This window comes from Peromyscus maniculatus, chromosome 2, assembly GCF_049852395.1.
Source record: "Peromyscus maniculatus bairdii isolate BWxNUB_F1_BW_parent chromosome 2, HU_Pman_BW_mat_3.1, whole genome shotgun sequence".
In the NCBI taxonomy this organism is placed as follows: Eukaryota; Metazoa; Chordata; class Mammalia; order Rodentia; family Cricetidae; genus Peromyscus; species Peromyscus maniculatus.
The window spans coordinates 159,333,015-159,353,284 of NC_134853.1; the positions used below are offsets into that span (position 1 = coordinate 159,333,015).

Here is a 20,270-nt window from a genome sequence, read left to right on the forward strand (position 1 = left end):
CCACTGACATCTGAGTCCACACAAGCAGTTTGACCCTCTAGGCCTCACACAGACAAAAGTTGGGGAGCTAGGCAAATAAGGACAATGGATGTCTAACTAACCACCATGCACAGGGAGGTTCAGTGACCTGTCCAAGGTCGTAAAGCCCAGCAGAGACAAAGCCAGCTTCCTATCCCAGTGCTCTTCACAAACTACATTCCCTCCAGGGGTGCAGGCTAGCCTCCCAACAGAGATGGACCAACAGTGGCTGATACAGAGGCGGGGCTGCTGCATTTAACAATCCTGCCGACGCTCCCCTCTAAGAAGCCGCCACTGCTCACGGCTACAAGATAGCCTGGGAGTCTGGGGGAGGTAGCCCAGCTTCCCACTTCCGCAGCTATAAACCTGATCCCCAACTCCACAGCGGCCACCATCCTCGGCTGCCCTGAAAGAGGACTCCTCCCCTGAAAGGCACTTCTGTGGGAATCGCTCTCAGGGACCACAGGACCTGGTGTGTCGGCTGACCTCACCCACCTTCCTTCACAAGTAGAGGAGGTGACAGGGCCTTGAAGGGAAGTGATGTGGGTGGGGGGAGGGCCTTGGCAGAGAAGCCTTCCAGGCTGCATCAGGGAGGCAGGACGAGGGTCTGTGGTTACAGTCACTAGGTCCCCTCCCCACTCTTCAGTTAAACAAGAAACCAGGCTGACGTCTCACTGGCCACACACCCCTGGCCTCTGGTCTGGCCCAACAGTACCACGGAGGTTACAGGTCCTCAGTGCCACGATCAAGGAGTCTCTGAATGGGACAGACCCCATGGGAGCCACCAAGGAGCTCCCAGAAGCCCCAGCTTCCTCTCTGCAAAGGGCAACATGGGGCTTGGGAGATGGCATGGTATGCAGACATGAGTTCAATCCTCAGAATACATATTTAAAAAAACAAAAGAAAAGCAGGGCATGGTGGCACATGCTTGCATCCCAGCACTGGGGGTGAAGGTGGCACGGAGACAAGCAGATCCTGGGGGAACACAATCAGCCAGTCCAGCCTAATTGATGAGTCCCAGGGTCAGAGAGACTCTGTCTCCAAGATAAAGATGGACAGTATCTGAAGAATAACACCCAAGGTTGTACACACACACACACACACACACACACACACACACACACACACACACACACACACACACACACACACACGTCTCACAACTTGTCCTGGGGCTCACAAAACACAGTCTCCCCTGCTAAGGAGCTGGCATATGGTCAGTCAGTCATCCAACTCCCTCCATGTCCATCACATCCCCCCCTGCTGGTGGGGGCCGGCACTGCAGCTCCCTCAACGCTGCCCACTCAGGGTTACTTCAGGCAACCACTTGGCTGCGTCAGTGTCCCCATAGCTGGTCAAACATGACTCTGGGTGTGTCTGTGAGGGTGTTTTGGTAGAAGAGGAAGATTTGACCTGTAGGCAGAGTCTCACAGATGGCCTCCCCAAGGGTGTGGGCCTCGCCTGGTCCAGTGACCACCGCAGCTGAGAAGGGAGATTGGCTCTCTGCCTCTGTAGCTAAGGCAGACGGAAGGTGTTCCCACCTTCAGAACCAAGCAGAAACCTTGGAGCTTTGGGGTCCTCGGACTGCCAGCTTCAAACTGGCATTTGCCCTAGTGATTCTCTGGTTCTCAGACCTGTGTGTCAGACTAAGCCACACCCTGGCCCTCCTGGGCCTTCCACTCTAAGACCGCCTCAGTTTCCACCCCTACATGAGCCTCCTCACCTAGTTCACTTACAGACCTCTTGGTTCTGCCTCCTAAAGGGAGCCACAGGACCCTCATTCATGGAGCAGAAGCCAGTGTTCCAGAGGGGCCAGCATGAAGGTGTTCATTGGCCAAGCGAGAACTGGCCACAGACCTATGTGCAGCCTCAGATGCTCACTCACCTCTAGGCTTCAGCAAAAGCAAGAACCATAGATAAGGAGACTAGCAGACTCCGCACACACACACACACACACACACACACACACACACACACACACACTCCTAGAGATCATTCACAGCACCCACACCTCAGTTTCCCCACCTATCCAGTGAGGACGGAGCTCTCCAGGACATTACCCTAGCCACCTAAAAGCTAACAGCGCCAATCTCTGCCTAGTGCCTGAGCTGTCAAGTATCAAGTTGGAGGTGTCCGAGACAGAGAACCTACCAGAGAAAAGAAAACAGGCCCACACAAGGGTGCATGCCTGAGGAGCCTGCCTGTCTGGGGACCTTTGCCAGGCTCCCCTCTGGGTCTGGCGCCATATCTGATCAGATCAATAATTCAAACAAATCAACAATGGCAAATGTCACCAAAATACCATTTGGGAAGCCACCACAAAGCTCCTATCAGCCACTAAGGATGAAGCACAGGATGTGGTGAGGTGGGGCAGTCGAGCCTGGCATAGGCCAAGAGGCCAGGCCAGCATCCCAGCATCCCAGCATCCTAGCATCCCAGCATCCCAGCAGAGACACACTGCTGGCCTCCACCTTTACCTCTGCTTCAAGAGCACAGGCCACAGAACGGCTGTGTCTCTGTGTCCCAGCAGGGACTCTGTAGTCACGAGTCCTGGGTATTGGTACCTGAGTCTGCAGAGTGGCAGCGTCCAGTACAGTGACCCGCGGGCCACAGCTGGCCCATGCGGCATCCTCCAGGCTCAGCAGTGTGCGAATGGGCCCTGGGCCCACAGTCAAGCACATGGGAAGGCTCTCCAGGTCCCAGGGAATTCCACCTATGGGAAAGAAGGGCACAGGTCAGAGGCTGAGACCCTGCAGGAGGAGCTCAGCGAGCTCCATATACCCTCCCCCACCATGGTCCTTCAGCCTCATGTCACCGGGGCGACTGACACTATACTCCATTGCCCTGGGGACCACCCTGGGCTTCCCTCCTTCCCTGACTCTCTCTCTCCCTCATTCATTCACTCCACACACACTCAGAAAGCACCTACGACCAGCTGGGCCATGAGCTGAGAAGCGAGGCAGGCGCAGGTATAGGCCCCGCCCTCTGGCGAACCACACTGGGTAGAGACAGCAGCCACCAGCTCCGAGCGGATGTGCCAAGCACTGAGGAGCAGACACACGTGGAGGACAGATCCACAGGGGCTTCTGGGAGAGGCAACCTCCACACTAGCACCTGCCAGAAGGTAGGAGGACCCCAGAGTTCCGAGACTTGTGACCAGCGTGGCCCTGATTCTGCTATGGGTCTTGAGTGCACCTCCCCTCCGCCTCTCCAAGTCCCAGTTTGGAGGGAGGAAGGGACTTCGCGGAGACCCCAGCTCATCTGAAGAGCTGGAGGACTTCCTCAGACCCTGACACCTGATGCTCCTGTCACTTTGCCAAGATCTTCCCCTCCAGAGAGGCCACCAGATGCAGGGAGGAGAGGCTCTGAGAGGTGACATTCCCATCTGCTGTTCCCAGGGACCACAGCAGCAGCCTGGCCAGAAACAGGCATCTCCTCTCCCCACCCCACCCATGCCCGCTCACTGAGAACCCCTCCTGGTACCCAAGCACAGTGGCTCAACACCGCCTTCTCTGAAGTCACATCTCAAGCTGCATCAAGCCCCAGTGGCTGCCCCAGGCTGTCAGGGCGCTGGGCAGGAAGGAGGAGGCTTGAGGGGAGCTGAGGCCCAGTGAGGGGGTCTGTGGGGGAGTTGCACACCCTGGAGCTGCAGGCACAGTGACTGGGACCAGGGAGGCAGGACAGAGTCAGCTGCTGGTGCCCTGCAGCCCCCCACTCCTCCTCTAGGTCCCCAGAAGGAACACAAAGCCACTCACCACAGACATATCCTCCTCTGAGCCAGATGCTGTGTGGCAGGATCGAGCACAGCTGTCCCCAGAGGTGGAGGACCCCAAGTTATATGGGAAAGCCTCCAAACTCCTCACCCTGTCTCCTGGCCACAGGTGGTCAGCGTGTCCCCCACCGCTAGCCTCCCTCTGAACCCTGCTTCATACTCCCAGCCCAAGCTAATAAATTAAGAACTGGGGAATCCCCTCCCATACACAGTACCACTCCTTCCAGCTCAGAGCATGACCACATACATAGCAAGCAGGCCAGACCAGAGCCCTCTGTGGCTCTGAACTCCCATGTCCATTTGGGCAAAGACTTGACCTCTCTGAGTCTTGGTTCCCTCATCTCTAAAATGGATGTGATGGTCACGCACCGCCCCCCCCCCCCACTCCTCAGATACTGCAAGGAGTCAAGGAACTGTGTGTGCTACCCCAACACAGCTTGGGGCACTGGTAAAAATGCCGGTGGCCAACACTGAGTCCCATCTGCTTCCGTGTGCTGGTCGCTCTGCTCACGAATGAATTCTCTACCTCCCGTACGCCTGTGTGGCAGACACTGTCATTAGCCCTGACTTATAACTCACACGCCGCAAGTTCAATTACCCCAGTCACACAGCTGCACACAGTTGTCCCTGCTCACTGGCTCCCAATAGTCTACAGAAGCCAGTGCTGGCGCCATTTAATTAAAGGTGACAACAGAGGCCCAGAGCAGAGAACCTGGGTAACTCACCCAAGGAGTGTCAACCCAAGCAGCATTTAAACCCACAGCTGGGTCTGGCCTGGCTGCCTCCAAGCCCTACTCCCAGTCCTGTGCTGGGACTGGTGTCTGGGAGGGGTAGGTGACCAGAAGGAGGCCAGATCTCCATAGGAATGTGACCCTGGACCCAGGGCACCAGATTCAGGGAAATGTAAGGCTCTTGAGCCCCCCCTAGTGGCAGGAGGTGAGCAGTGTCTGTGGCCAGATGCCGGAGCCTCCGCCACGATGGCCAAGACATGGGTGAGAAAACATTTAGGGAAAGGAGCTAAAGACACTGGGTTAGCATCTCAGAGAGTGGGACTGGGGTTCACCCAAGGGCACAGCAGCAATGGCGGGGGACCCCTTGCACCTGCCACCCAAGGACAGTGCATCACAGCCACTGAAGTCCTGAGGGTCACATGTACACTAACCATCCCACCTTTGTGGGCTGCTGTCCCCCAGAAGCCTCCAAAGCAAGGAACTGTGATAAAATTCAATATAAATTTATATCAGAGTGGAGAGTGGCCAGGAGCTCCTGTTGGAGTCCATAGAGGCATCCTGGACTTGCTGACCTTGCTGGGACTTGGTTTTCTTGACAGACTCTGTCCTCTGAGGTCCTTCCAGCCCCCATTTTACCAGCTTCACGGACTACAAAGGTAATTACTGAGGCTGGGCAGGGCTCAAGGGACTGTCCCCTCCACTGGCCCTCCCCAGTTCCCAACCCTTGGGTAGCTGTAAGTAAACACGATCCAGAACCTGCGCTGGCGGGCCCACACCCGCCCCTGGGTGACAGCCCATTCATCTACGCTGGCAAAGCCGGTCAGCAGAGACGAAGGCCTGTCTCAAGCAAAGGCACCTTCAGGGTGCCAGCATCCCTCCTCTCCCAGCCTCAGGTGGCACAGCCTGCTCGTCTCCCACAGGGGTCCAGATCTGGCTGGTGCTGGGAAGAGTTCACAGGAGTGAAAGCCACTGAGGCTGAGAGGGGCCCACTCCGGGGGAGGCTCCATTGTAGGCCCTGGGGACATCTGCACATGTGACCCTCACAAGCAGCCTGTGAGGAGGAGCTGTCTGCACCCCCATTTCACAGGTAAGGAGACTGTCACTTCACTGTACACATCTCATCCAGCACCAGCCCCGGGATGTAGCTGTGAAGCCTGGGCAGTTCACATCCCAGACACTCCTGGCCACCAGGAGCACCCTGGAGATGTTCTGGAAGGGTACCTTGAGGCTGGCCCAGGGGCGGCACAGAGCAAGGCTTCTGCTCCTGAACCAAGGGGACTCTGAGGCCTCTTTTAAACCACGTGGTGCTGTGGTCCTAAGAGTCTGGCTTTAGGCCGGGGATCACCTCTTCAGGACACCACAGGGCGGCTGGGGGCCCGGAGAAGGGGAGACCTTTCATGACAGCCAAGGTCAAACCAGACACCCAGAGAGTGGGATCCCAGAAAGGATGCCATGCAAGGCACACCTGCCCTCCTGTCAAAGGAGCCAGTGTCTAGACTGTACTGCTTCTCTCTACATCCCAATGGGCTGAGACAAACTCAAGATCCTCATGAGTTTGTCCCCAGACTCTGCCCAGTGCCACCTACCCTCTGGCTCTTAGCCAGCCCTGCAGCCTCCTCTCTGGGGCCTCCACGATGCCAGGCATACTCCTGCCTCTGGCCTTCACACACACTGGCCCCTCTGCTCCAAACACTGTTCCCTCCACTTACCACTTGCCTGGCCACCTCTCTTGGTTCTCAGCTTCAGGGCCCGCCTCCTGGGATGAGCCCCAGGTGCTCAGTCCACCCTGCTAGGTAGTCAGGCTCTCACAGTGACCCCAGTCTTGCCTCAGCAGCCCCTGGGTTCTTGCTTGTTGACATGGCTATTCTGACCTCCCTCTGTAGACTTTAAACCTCATAAGGGCGGGAGGCATGTCTCCTTTGTTGACCAGCATATTCATGGCACACGGTAAGTGTTCATTCATATTGGGGGAGCAAATGTTTGCAGGGAAGACTCCCCCAAAAGTGAGGGGATGAGGTGTAATACCACCATGGGTTCTCCATTCTGATAAGCTAGCAGGCTCCAACCCTAAGCTGAAGGCCAATGGCTAAACCCAAAACTCCATCAGGGACTGAACTGTGTCTCCCCAAAACCCACTCACTGAAGCCCTAACCCTGGACCAGTATATAGTCTTTCTTGGAGACAGTAACCCTACAGATGTGACAGGCATCCTTATAAAGGGGGAGATTGGGGCGCAAAGGTGCATGAACAGGGAGACATCCTCATGAGGACCTGAGTGATGTCACTACAAGTCAAGACGTCACTGAGAGCCAGAGAAGCCTAGGATGGACCCTTCTCAAGTGTCTTGATCTTGAACTTCTGCTGTTTGAGCCACTGCTGTGGTACTTAGCTACAGCAGCCCTACCCCGCCCACCTGAGCATCCATACAGGTAGCCAGAGTTGGATGAAGCTGGCATCGTGGTGTCTAGGGCACACAGGAGGGTGGGTGGTCCCTTCAGACCCTCCTGTCTACCCCAGCACATCTGAGCCAGGATTTACATTCACACACATGCTCTGCTCCGTCTGATGGTAAGAGGGATTTTTTTCCCTTCTTCCCCCTTTAATTAAAAACTATAAATGCCTTATCAAAAGCTAATTAAAAATACCAACATAGTGCCAAGTAGGAAAAAAAAACCCTCATTGCAAATATCCGTTTATAACCCCGCAACAGGCTGCAAGGATGACGCAGCCATCAGATCAGAGCTGAGCTGGGGGCGGAAGGAGGGGGGAGACACTGCTGTAGAGCCTTGGGGCTACCACACTTGCTACTGGGTCCTCAATATCAAGCTAGGGGCTGAGCAAGCCTCGGGGCTCAGGGACCGTTCACAGCATGCACACGGCTGTGAACAAACTGCTCCCCCACCCCCAGGCTCAGCATCCTGGTACCTGGAACAGAGGTGACTCTCCAGGGTAGCATATCACATCCTTGACACTGTTCCTGGAGCACTGGAGTGTGGTGCTGCCCACAGCTGCTGCATAGCCCCGCCAGCCTCCTCCTTCAGGCTCAGTGACATGGTCAGTGACAGCCCAAAGGTACCTCCCCTTCTCAGCACCCGTCCTGGCCCCGTGTCCGGTCTATACTGAGTTGTTTTGTTTACTAGAACCAAGAGGGGTGGGCACCACCCGATTCTCAATTTATGAAAGAGCCCAAGGCACAAAGAAGGCTCCACTCACTGGGGACACAGCTGTCACAGGGCAAGAAGCCAGGTCTTTCCAAGACCACCCTCGGTCTCCCAGCGCACAGAGCACTGTCCCCTAAAGCTTGTTTACTGGCAGAGAAGTAAATGTTCTCTTTTCACAGGGATTCACACGTGGGAACCAGGCATCAGACCCCAGTGAAGATCAGGTCTCAGATCCCCACCAGCCTGAGGCTAGCCAGTTCCAACCCTGCCTCCTTAGCAATCTCTCAGTAAAGTATCCAGGCCCAACTTGGTGCCCCAGATGCCCACCCTCCATCACACCCACCCGCCAGGCCTCACCACTGGTCCGAGGATAGGCAGCAAGCGTCCCGTCCTGTAGGCCGGCAAGCAGGTAGAAGGGGCTGTGCCGCAGGCAGAGCACGGGCTGTGGGCCTGGGCTCTTGCAGGTTGCCAGGCACTGGGTACCAGTGTCCACACTGCCATAGAGCAGGATGCTGAAGAGAGAGATGATAGCAGCATTGTGACTCATGGGTACCTACCTGCGCGTGGGCCTCACCTGCCCAGGCTTGTTCCTCCTACAGGACCCCTGGCTTCTGTCACAAGTCAGGACTCTGGCTCCAGAATACAGTGAGAAAGGTGCTGAGTTCCAATGCCACTCAGACCTGAGTTCAAATCCAACCACCAACTCCTAGCTGCTGACCTGGAGTGCTGACCTTCAGCTCTCTTCCTCACATGATCCGTGGTGCCCACTTGAGGGCCATAGGGGGACAAAGCACGACAACACTCCTTGGCCTGCTTTGCAAGCGTGCACAGAGTAATGAGGAGCCAGGAACAGAGGCCATGAAGCACTAGATGTCGTTTGTAGGGTGTGACTGAGGGCAAGCTCTCAGAGGCCAAAGATGATCAGCAGTTTCCAAGGAGAGGATGAGATGGGTGTATGCTTCTTTGGGGAGTAATGAGAATGTTCTGGAGCTAGGTAGTGATAGCCAGGAACCACCAAATTGTGCTCCTTAATAAGACTAAAATGGTGATTTGTTTCATTTTGTTGTTTTGTTTGTTTGTTTTGTTTTGTTTTTTAAATCAGGGTCGCAGTGTGATCCAGGCTGGCCTCAATCTTGCTATGTAACCAAGGATGACCTTAAACTTCTGATCCTCGTTGCCACTGCCTCTCAAGTGCTGGGATCACAGACATGAATCACCCTGCCCAGTCTGAGGTTCTAGGGATGTGACTTAGACCTTGTGTAGACTACGCAAGTGCTCTACCCACCAAGCCACACTGCCAGCACCCCTGCCCGCCCGCCCGCCGCCCCGCCCCCCCCCGCCCCACAAATGGTGGGTTTTGTATTACATGAAAATTATCTTGGCTCAAAACTAAAACAAAAGGTGTTCACCAGATCTCTTCTAAGTCCAGGCCCAGACGGGGCCCTAGGCTACAGTCCCAGCTTGGACTGCGGTGTGTGAGGGGGGGGGGCGCGTGGCTCCCCATCACTTCTTCCTGGCCCCTCCCTGTGTGGGAATGGAGATAGCCCCCAGGCTGCAAGATCCCACTCAGCATGTGTGAGGCACAGAGTAGGAACTCCAGAGACACACACTGTCTGTCCTTCTATAGGCCATGGTGAAGAGCAGAGAGGCAGAGGAATTCTCTTTTGGACAGTCTTCTCCCAATTAGGCAGGATTGGCTCTCCTGTATTCACACAGCCCTGCAGTGGGGGGTGGGGGGTGCTAAGCCTCACTGACCACAGGAACCTGAGACTCAGCAACTCGACATGGCGAGACTGTAGGACTCCTGAGCTTCACCACAGAGAGAACCTGACTTGACATGGTGTGTCTAAAGATGCACAGGCAGGAAGTGGTGCCAGAGGTGGGGGGAGCTGTCGGCTGTGACCTAAGCCACTCCTGACACTTAGACTCTGGCTGTCTCCAGTTCCCATCTTCCTGGTGACACCAAGCTGGGGAAGAGGGCTTTGGTTAGTGACCCACAGAGCTGGAGGGACTGCCTGCAGCCATCTGCCTGGCAGCACCAGCCATCCCGACGCGTGCTCCTGCCCCTCACCTGCCATCTTGCAGCCCGAGGCAGACGGTGGGGTGCACTGCAGCTGAGGGATCGGCAGCCACCTGGCTCTCCTCCGCACCCTCAGCCGCCTCCTCCTCCGGATCCGGAATGTACTCTATGCAGAGCACGGGGGCCGCCAGCGGGAAGGACTTGACGGTGCGCGGCGAAGGCCGGTTCAGGGAGAAGATCTCCACCTGGCCACCCGCACCCTCCTGCCCACCTCCGACCTGGAAGCAGAGGCCCAGAGAGGCTGTCAGGCCGGTGAATAGAGCACACGCTCCCAGGGATCACACCCTGGCACAGACACACAGACAAACACACAAATACACAGGCGCATACATATACAGACATACATATGACAGAAAACGATTTAAAAAGATAGATTACTGAATCTACTTTGATCCAAAAAAACAACTGTTAATCTCAAAATACTTTATATTGGTATGGATTTTGGTTTATTAATACAAATTTAAGGTCAATTTTGTTATAGTGTATGTATATTTCTACTCTTGTTTAAGGTATTATGTTTATGCAATTCATTTAAGATTATATCATTAAGAAATACATATTAATAGTTAGTCATCTATGATAATCAAACTTATAGTCATGTTAGTAAAGTTTTCTAGGTATACAAAGATATATTTCTGTTAGGTAGGTAATCTTCAAACACTTCAAAGACCTGCAGAATATGGCATTTAAAATGTTTTAAGAACTTAGACTTTTCTGGACACATCTGCTCCTGGCAGCACCAATTACTTCAAAGAAGATGATGGGCATCAAAGAAACTTGTTATGGAGTTTGCTTACAATGTGGAAAAGGCTAACCATTTGGGCAAGAAACTGCTCTTGCCTGGACTGCTTGACAGTATGTTGTATAAACTGAACATGCAGGACCCATAGAAAAGTGACCATTGAACTTTGCCAAATCGAGGCAAGATGGTCCTCCAGTTTCCTGCTTCACAGAAGAAACTGCCAGACATTCTGCAGGACAAAGAGAAAATCAACTGATGAACTTTTCCATTAGGCAGAACAGTCCTTCAAATTTCCTGCTTCTAAAAAGTCTGCCAGACACTCTAAGTCTATAGGCTGAAGATGGATGCCACAATGTTACAAAGGAACCTTGGGTGACTGTCCAGGCAGCCAGATGTCTCTGTTATTTCTAAAATTATGGAAGTTGCTTGCAATGCACTTCCTGTTTACTTAGTTAATAGTATATCCATCCTTCTGGGGGTCTTTGATGTAGTTGAAGACTAGATAGTCATAATTTACCTTGGTTATGCTAAAAAATTAATTAGATATAAAACTTTAGACTCACAAATATAGGATAAATGATAGAATATTTTCTTTAATTTTGTCAAATACAAATAGACCAGATATTCTAACTGTAATCCTTGCTTGATAACTGTTCTATTATATGTAATTTTACTGTGTTAAAGTTAAAACCTTCCTTTTTGATTAGATAGAAAAGGGGAAGTGCTGTGGGGTGTCTTTCTGTACACTGTGAATATGTGTTGCTCTGATTGGTTGATAGATAGAGTTGTTTGGCCAATAGCGAGGTGGGATAAGGTTAGGCGGTACATTCAAACTGAAGATGAGACAAAGAAGTCGAGGCAGATGCTGCAAGCCACCACCAGGAGAAGCAAGATATGAATGTACCGGTAAGCCACGAAGCCACGTGGCAATGCATAGATTAATAGAAATGGGCTGAGTTAAGTTGTAAGAGCTAGCTAGCGAGAAGCCTGAGTCATAGGCCATATAATTTGCAATTAAAATTAAGCCTCTGAGTGATTATTTTATAAGTGGCTGTGGGACTGTGGGGCCAGGCGGGGCCGGGCAGGACCGGAGTAACACAGGACCACGGGGCCGAGTGGGACCAGAAAAACTTACGACTACACATATATACACAGACACAAATACACAGAGAGAGAGAGAGAGAGAGAGAGAGAGAGAGAGAGAGAGAGAGAGAGAGAGAGAGAGAGAGAAGCAATTGGGGATAGTAATGGGGAGGAAATTCCCCTGTCCAGCCCACACACAGCCTGCACTCACAATGGTCACTTTCTCCCAGCTGCAAGAAAACAACTTAGTTTCAGGGGCCAAAGGAAATCAAGAAAAGGCTCGAGAGGACGGAATACCCAGTCAGCTTCCCAGTTTCCCCTCTATAGAGACCTGCCAAGTAACATCCAATGAGCCACTCTGTCTCCTTAATGACCCTCTGTCCTGTTCACTGTTTGTTTTGTGTCTGGCTCATGGTATGCACCCAATGTGTATGCCTGTCAAGTGATGGATAGAAGGAAGCATGCATGCATGCATGCATGCATGCATGAGTGGGCAATCGGATGGTAAATGGTAGTTGGTTGGTGGGTGTGTGGAAGGGTGGAAGGTTGGATGGATGGATGGATGGATGGATGGATGGATGGATGGATGGATGGATGGATGGATGCACAAATGAATGGATGAATGAACAGATGAAGGATGGACAGGGTAAGTGGATGCATGCATGCATAGATGAATAGATTCACCAGGTGCTAGATGATAATTGGAAAACAGCATGGGGGGGGGAATCAACATTTGTACTACAGTCTGAAGGGTAAGCCATGGTTCTGCTGCACAAATGCCCAGAGATGGGAAGGAGCATGTGATAGAGGCTGGCCAGGGATGGAGAAGTCAGAACCTTAGAAATAGGAGGACACAAACAGTAACCCAAGGAGCATGGGGCCCCTCATTTTAAAACAAGACAGGGCTTTGCTCAGAACCTTGGAAGTAGAGAAGGTGGCTGGAAGTTCCATGTGAGATTAGTAGGTGCAGTGTTGATGCCTAAGCCCCAGTGAGGCCAGAGATCCAGGCCTCCTATGACCTGAGCCTCTTCTGAGCTGGGCCTCCTGCAGTCCAGACCTCTGCAACCCAGGCCTCCTGCAACCCAGGCCCCCTGCAATCCAGACCTCTGCAACCCAGACCTCTGTAACCCAGGGCTCCTGCAGTCCAGACCTCTGCAACCCAGGCCTCCTGTAACCCAGGGCTCCTGCAGTCCAGACCTCTGCAACCCAGGCCTCCTGCAACCCAGGCCCCCTGCAATCCGGACCTCTACAACCCAGACCTCTGAAACCCAGGGCTCCTGCAACCTGGACCTCTGCAACCCAGGCCTCCTGCAACCTGGACCTCTGCAACCCAGACCTCTGCAACCCAGGGCTCCTGCAAACCAGGCCTCCTGCAACCCAGGCCTCCTACAACCCAGGCCTCCTGCAATCCGGACCTCTGCAACCTAGGCCTCTACATGGCTTACACTCATCCCTCTCCTAGAGGTCTGGCCCCTTGCAAAAGCCCTACTCTCCCTGGATTCCATTACCCTGGATAAGACTCCATGCCCCCCCACCTCCAGGCCCCAAGGTTGATAGATAGGGCTGCTAGACAAGAGGGTGTCTTTCTCAGAACCCTTCCTGAGAGTCACCCTCTCTGTCTCCATCCTGAGGACAGACCACCACCACCCCCTGACTGGGCAAAGGGACTACTTACCCAGAGGTAGCCCTGTGGAAGGGAAGTGCTGACAGCTGAGAAGCCCAGCAGGGGACAGTTGACAGGACTGTGGACCAGACCCCCAAGCTGTAGAGACAGAGATAGTATAGGAAGGTCAAACAGTGAGGTGCCAAGATGCCAATATTTGACACACTTCTGAGCCCATTGCCCCCACCCATGAGATCCCTCAGGATGGGGGCCAAGGAAGTGCCACATGCCACATACATAGTTTCCTATGCTTCATATTTGACCATCATTCTTCTAGAACCTTCTGTCCAGAAAAGGCCTGACTGATGCTCTATATCCGTCCATAGACTCTGGAACCAGGCAGCTTCTAGATAGGGCTTGCTGATGACCACTAAGCTCCCCGCCCTCATCCAAGCACTTTATTTTGTAGATGGAAAAGAAAAGTCCACAGAAGGCCGGGGCCAGCACTAGGTCAGAGAGGAAGTGAGTGACTGGGCCCCGCTTGCTCCTGCACCCCAGTGGCCTCCCACATCCCTCCAGAGAGCTGCAGGGAGGTGAAAATGAGGTAAAGGGGCTCTGCATCAGTACCCTTCTGCAGAAGGACCCACTGGGACAGGGGACTGGGTGGGTTGTGTAAGGAAAACACTGGGGCTTGACTGGCAGCCAGCTGTCACTGAGAGTCGCTGGCTTCTTATACAGCCCCCTGCATCTGTTGCTTCCAGCCCCTGGCTGGGTGGCCTCTCAGAGCCTTGTTTCAGGCGCTGACTGTCTCTCTGGACAGGACAGCACTGGGGGCAGCTGGAAGGGGCTGTGTCCAGAAACATAGAGACACCGGGACTTTTCCCAGGCAGGTGCTGCCCTCTGCTGGTGAAGAACCTGCCAGTCCTGCTTTGGGAACACGACCAAGATTCCTAATGGCCATGGGCAAGAGGGCCAAAAGTTGCCCCAGACACCTTAGCAGTTAGCCAGATTGAAGCTCGGAGAGGGGACATGGCTGGCTTGAGGTCGCACAGCATGTTAGGGACAGAGGCAGGTCTAGACTCAGACTTCCCATGCCTGATTCTCTCTACTCTCCCTGAAGTTCTACCTGGAAGCACCAGGCCCGAGACTTCGGGGCTACAATGTTCCACTTCTTCCCAGATGGGGATCCAGGACCCACACACTGAGCCAGAAGTCTCCAGACCCTCTGCCTCCGTGGCTGTACTGGCTGAAGGGCCCCAGCCTTTCTGCCAGGCTGCCATTCCTGATCTCTCAGGAGAGGAAGGCGTCATCACAGCCCAGACTCAAGCATCTCCATGGCAATTCCCGAGGGCCCTGATGTCAGCTGATTGACAGAAATGGGTCTGAGACGGTGGTAACAACTACATGCTTCCTTAAGGGACGGGTGTCCTTAGCCAGGCGGTGGTGGCGCATGACTTTAATCCTGGCACTTGAAAGACAGAGACAGGTGGATCTCTATGAGTTTGAGTCCAGTCTAGTCTGCAAAGCGAGTTCTAGGACAGCCAGGACTGTAACAGAGAAACCCTGTCTTGAAAAAACAAGCAACAAGAAAAGCGACCAGTGTCTGGACCCCTGTGTGGCTCCTGACTCCTGGAAAGCCAGGCGCACCAAGAGGCAGGGTACTGGCTAGTGAAAGGATGGAGGCTTTGCAATCAGCCAGCCTGGCACCAACCCTGCTTACACATCAACTTCCTATATATAAGTGGGGACCTGACATCTCACTGGGATGGTCTTGGGGTCTGAAGAGGACTGCTAAACAGCATGGAGCATCGACCTGGGCACCTGGCACCCAGCATCCCTGTGCCTCTGGAAGCCTAGATAGATTCCTCCAGCACTTTGCATGTACCACAGCCAAGCAACTGCACAGCCAGCAGCCTTCAGGGTCCCCAACTGCTGTGCCGCAGATACGGTTTGAGTGTGTCCCCCAAAGGCCTGTGTGCTGGAAGCCAGGTCCCCAGGGTGGCGGTGTTAGGATAGTGAGACCTTTAAGAGATGGGACATGGGGAGGTGATTAGGCTAAGGATGCATTTCTCTAGGAAGAGATTAATGTTCTCATGGGACCCCAGTTCCCCTGAGAGGGGGCTGTCACCAAATGAACCAGCCTGTCCCTGAGCCTCCCAGGCTTCTGGTCTCACCAAATGATGGTCTTCACATGTGATCACCCCAATCATAATGCCATCACCCTGAGACCTTACTGGTGAACAGATTGGGGCTGCCTGATCTTTAGATATCCAGCTTCCAAAGCTGTGAGCCAAAGAAACCTCTTTTCTGCATATAGTACCCAACCTCAAGTGTTTTGTCATAGTCACTGAAAATGACTGTTAGCAGTTATGGATAATGGAGCTGGTGTCCATCAAAGCAGAGGTTGCTGGGCTGGGAAGCTGAGGACCAAACTCTCTGGCTATAGACCCCTGTGGGGCCAGGCTACAACCCCTTCCACAAGGCATTCGAGTCGCAAAGCATTTCAGAGAACCCGAGAGATGGCTTAGCATGTAACGGGGCTTGCCACCAAGTCCAACGACCTGAGTTCAATGCCCTGAACCCCCACGGTGGAGGGATAAAAGTGACATCTCCAAATTGTCCTCTGACCTCCACATGTGCACCATGTGGGCAAGTCCTCCCTACAAATAAATAATAAATACATAAATCATGTAATTTTAAAAATTAAAGACCCTCAGAATCAACACACTCCACCGTCTCAAGCCTGTGCCCAGGCAGGCCTTGAGACTGGCCCAGTTTGTGGCATGCCCACCCTGACCTCTTGCTGCCCCTCTAGGGACAGGCCTCTTACTTTGGAACAGAGCCAAGAGCCCAAGGAGCTTCCTCAGGCTCCCCAGTGGTCAAATCTTTGGGAATTCCCAGGAGACCCAGAGGCCTCTTCCGGGAGGGTAAAAATGTCCTGAGATGTTGGCTTCTGTTCCTTGAACCCTGAGTGCATTGCACACACATATGTGCATGTGTGTACACGTGTGCATAAAGGTCAGAGGTCAACACTGAGTGTCTTCCTCAAAGACCTTCTGTGGTGATATTTTGTGTATGATCTAACAAATAAAGCTTGCCTGAAGATCAGAGGGCAAAGCCAGCCACTAGTTAGCCATAGAGGCCAGGCAGTGGTGGCACACACCTTTAATCCCAGCACTAGGGAGGTTGACACAGGAAGTGATACGGCTGGGTGGAGAAAGGAATATAAGGTGGGAGGAGACAGGAGCTCAAGTCTTTTTTCAGCTGAGGAGTTGGTGAGGTGAGAAGTGGCTGTGGCTTGTTTCTTTGTCTCTCTGATCTTTCAGCATTTATCCCGATATCTGGCCCTGGGTTTTTATTAAGAGCAATTAGGATTCATGCTACAACCACCCACCAGATTTTTTGAGACAGGATACCTCACTGTGCCTAGAGCCTCACCCAGCTCCGTCTCCCCACATTGTGATTACTACAGGTCCACACTACACACCCATCGTGTTTACATGAGTGCTGAGGATGGAATTCATGTTTGCATGGTGAGCATTTACCACTAGACCACCTCCCCAGACCCTCAACCATATCATTTAATCCTCACTGTGACCCAGCCAGGGGTCTCAATGGCCTCTCTAGTTGCTACTAAAGATGTGGCTTTAGCCAGGTAGTGGTGGCACATGCCTTTAATCTCAGCACTCGGGAGGCAGAGCCAGGCAGATCACTGTGAGTTCGAGCCCAGCCTGGTCTACAGAGTGAGATCCAGGACAGGCACCAAAGCTACACAGAGAAACCCTGTCTCAAAACAAACAAACAAACAAACAAACAAACAAACAAACAAACAAAGATGTGGCTTTATACTATGAGCTACAACAGCTTTCTAGTGTCACATGACTGGGGCATTCCAGGCTAGGATGTAACCAGGGCAGGGAGACCCCCAGTCAGACTCCTCTCACACTCCCCCACAACCAGTTCCCTTGCCGACCAGAGGTCTGGCATGGCCCGGCATGGGCACGGCTGTCAGCTCCAAGACGAGCATTGTTCTTCAGCCCCCAGCAAGGATACAGCCCAGCACACTCGTCACCTAGCAGCTACAGGTCAGGGTCTTGTCTGCCCAGGAAAGAGGCGGGGCCAGCAATTCCCTTGCCCAACCCCAGCTTTCCAAGGGAAGAAATAGGCTGGCTGCCAGCTCATGTGGCCACCTGAGAGCCTGCGTAAGTGGGAGAGAAGCCTGGGCAGCTGCCCACAGGCACATCTGTTCCCACAGTAATTGGACAAGGCCGGCCGTCTCCGCTCTAATTCATCCGGCTGCCAGCACTGAGCTGATGGGGCACAGCTGTCTGGGCTAGGTCGGAGGTGGGCAAAGCAGAGCCAGATGAGCCCAGAAAATACAGCCAGGCAGGCTCTGGCAGGTCCCCCTGGAACCCCTGCCTCCGGGCCCATTACCCACAGAGATTCACGCATGGCTCTCTCAGCTGACATGGGGGTTCCTTGGGACCAGCTGAGCATGGGTTGAGCACTGTCAGCCCATACACATGTGCTGGAGCCCCAACAGCTCCAAGAGAGGAGATACACAGGCCCTTGCTCATCCTCCCAGGTTCAGGATGGCAGATGGTTCCCATCAGGTGTCCGTTCTTTCAAGGAGACTCTGGAAACAGAAACCCACTTAGGGAATCCACTATCCGTGTCTGAGCCAGGGTGTGACCTACGTATCAGGAAACCCTAAGATCCTGGGGGTGACGGAAGACTCCAGTCCCCACTGCAGAGGCCACACTCCAGGGCCAGCTTTGTGTAAGTAACACAGGGCAGAACCAAAAGTCTCCTCTCCATGGACTCTGGCTTCCACACCAAGGCCCACAGGAAACTCTCAGTCCTTCATTATTCCCTTAAAAAAGATACCTACAGGCCATACTCTGAAGGATATTTTTTTTAAGTATTATATGGGAAAGCCGGACAGTGGTGGCCCACACCTTTAATCCCATCTCTAAGTTTGAGGCCAGCCTGGTCTACAGAGGGAGTTCTAGGACAGCCAGGGCCACACAGAGAAACCTTGAAAAACCAACAAAAAAAAAAAAAAAAAAAAAAAGAATGAATGAATGAATGAATGAATGAAAAAAGAAACAATTACATGGGTGACTGGAGAGGAGGTTCAGCAGTTAAGAGCACTGGATGCGCTTCCAGAGGCCTAGGTTCAATTCCCAGCACCCACAGGGTGCCTCACAACCATCTGTAACTTCGGTTCCAGGGGCATCTCATGCCCTCTTCTGGTCTCTGTGGGTACTGCATGCATGTGGTGCACATACCTATATGCCGGCAAAACACCCATACACATAAAATAAAAATGAATAAATCTCTAGAAAAAAATTAAATAAACTTTGAATAGTACATGGCTTTACTCTGTATCCTGATCAGAGGCTGGGTGAGGCCTCACTCTGCAGAAGTGAGAGCTTTTCTTACTTTTCCCTGGCCCCAAGCCCTGGCCTCCAAGCCCCAGCCAGACTCCACCTCTGGCAGGCCCCTGCACTGAGCTCCAAGCCTCATTCAGCCATCTCAGTCTCTTATAGCCCCGCCTCCAAGGATTCAAATCAAGATCCAGATGCCACCATTACCTGGCTTGGGTCCATCAGGGCTTCAAGAGTGAAACACTACAAGGCTGTCATGGTCTCCCTCACCCAGTGACAGGCCTCATCACCCATAGCAACAGTCTCAATGTCCCCTCCAGAACCCACATTGAAATTCAATGGCCACTGTTCACAGGTCTAGAAGAAGGCCCCTTTAAGAGACAACTAACCCAAGCTCCATCCTGTTTCCTGCCAGTCCCTTTGGATTTGTCTGCTCCATATTGATGGGACTACTTACAAAGTGGATCCCCCTGGGCCCTCTGGGGTCTGTGTCCTTCTTGCTGTGTGGCTCTCCTGTTTAACGCCACCTCCTCCAAGAGGCCCTCCCTGCACCCATGAACCATGCGGTCCCCATTTCCATGCCTGCCATATCTCTGCTTTACACTCATGAATTTTCCTTTCAGTTCCCTTCTGTGTGCTGAGGTCCTGCCTGTCTTTGCCCACTAGATTGAAGGCTACAGGAGGTGGGAACCTCGTACGTCCTGGTCACCACTGCATTCCCAGTTCTAGCGCACAGTAGGTGCTCAGGGATGACCTGTGAACGGACAGATGGGTAAAGGAATGAACGATGAACTTACATCGCAGGGGGCTCTTTCAGCTCTTAGAGCCCCAGTCCTACAGCCCAGCCCGCACGGCTCCTGCGACTATTTATCTGTGCTGGGTCCCACGCTCGCTCGCCCGTCCCAGAGCTCAGGGTCCTCATCTGCTTGGGAGAGGATAGACAACAGTTGCTCCAGATGGAGGGGTGGGCTCTGCCAGGACATAAGGGACAAGTGACGGATGGGGGGGGAGGGCGAGCTTCCTGGTGGTTAATACCATGGAAACTGTAATCAAGTTGAACCAAACCCTTATTGGCTGTCATTTTGGGAGACCTGTCTGGGCTTTTATCTCCTGTGAAATTCTGTTCTAATCACTATTACAAGAAGTGCAGCTAAACACGAGAAGAGAATAGTGGGCAAGTGAGAGGGTGTGATGACCCCGGAGCATCCCGGGATAAGGGAAGTCACCACCAAAGCCAGCACTGGCCTCGTGGCATCATCTTGGGCACAGTCCCAAGTCAGGCCTTCAACAGATGAGGTCGCTGGTATTCACTATTACAAAATAACGGAATTTTCCACCCCATGGCCCATGCTGGTCATTCATACACACCCTTTCTTTTGGTGGGACTACTGACTCACAGAACGACAAAAAAAAAAAAGGCTTGGCCCCCTGGGTCAGTTAGCTGGACTGAGACGCTGGGCCTTTCCAGCTGCAGCAGATGCTACCTGGACACTGGTTCTCCCAGGCTAGGCAGGGCCACCACAGCACCGTGTGCCGGGTCCACTCACCTGCAGGCTGAGGGCCCGGGAAGAGAAGGCAGGGACGCAGCAGGCCAGGGTGGGGCACCAGAACGGGGCTTTGGTTTTCCTGTCCTCATCGGGACACAGCCATCCTGGCTGGTTCTCCTCCCCTGCAGCGAGAGGAAGGAGGG

At 53.3% G+C, this 20,270-nt stretch overlaps 1 protein-coding gene across 11 annotated transcripts in view; it reads right to left on the reverse strand.

Annotated features, from left to right (window-relative positions):
• Arhgef10l (Rho guanine nucleotide exchange factor 10 like) overlaps nucleotides 1–20,270 on the reverse strand; it is a 153,013-nt gene that overhangs the window by 19,262 nt on the left and 113,481 nt on the right. For all 11 annotated transcript variants that reach the window (XM_076565558.1, XM_076565557.1, XM_076565559.1 and 8 more), the window contains 5 exons: nucleotides 20,128–20,249; nucleotides 13,263–13,349; nucleotides 9,754–9,980; nucleotides 8,040–8,194; nucleotides 2,583–2,731 (listed from right to left, as the gene is read on the reverse strand). In XM_076565558.1, coding sequence (XP_076421673.1) covers nucleotides 2,583–2,731; nucleotides 8,040–8,194; nucleotides 9,754–9,980; nucleotides 13,263–13,349; nucleotides 20,128–20,249 — 740 coding nt within the window. The remainder of the gene's footprint in view (nucleotides 1–2,582; nucleotides 2,732–8,039; nucleotides 8,195–9,753; nucleotides 9,981–13,262; nucleotides 13,350–20,127; nucleotides 20,250–20,270) is intronic.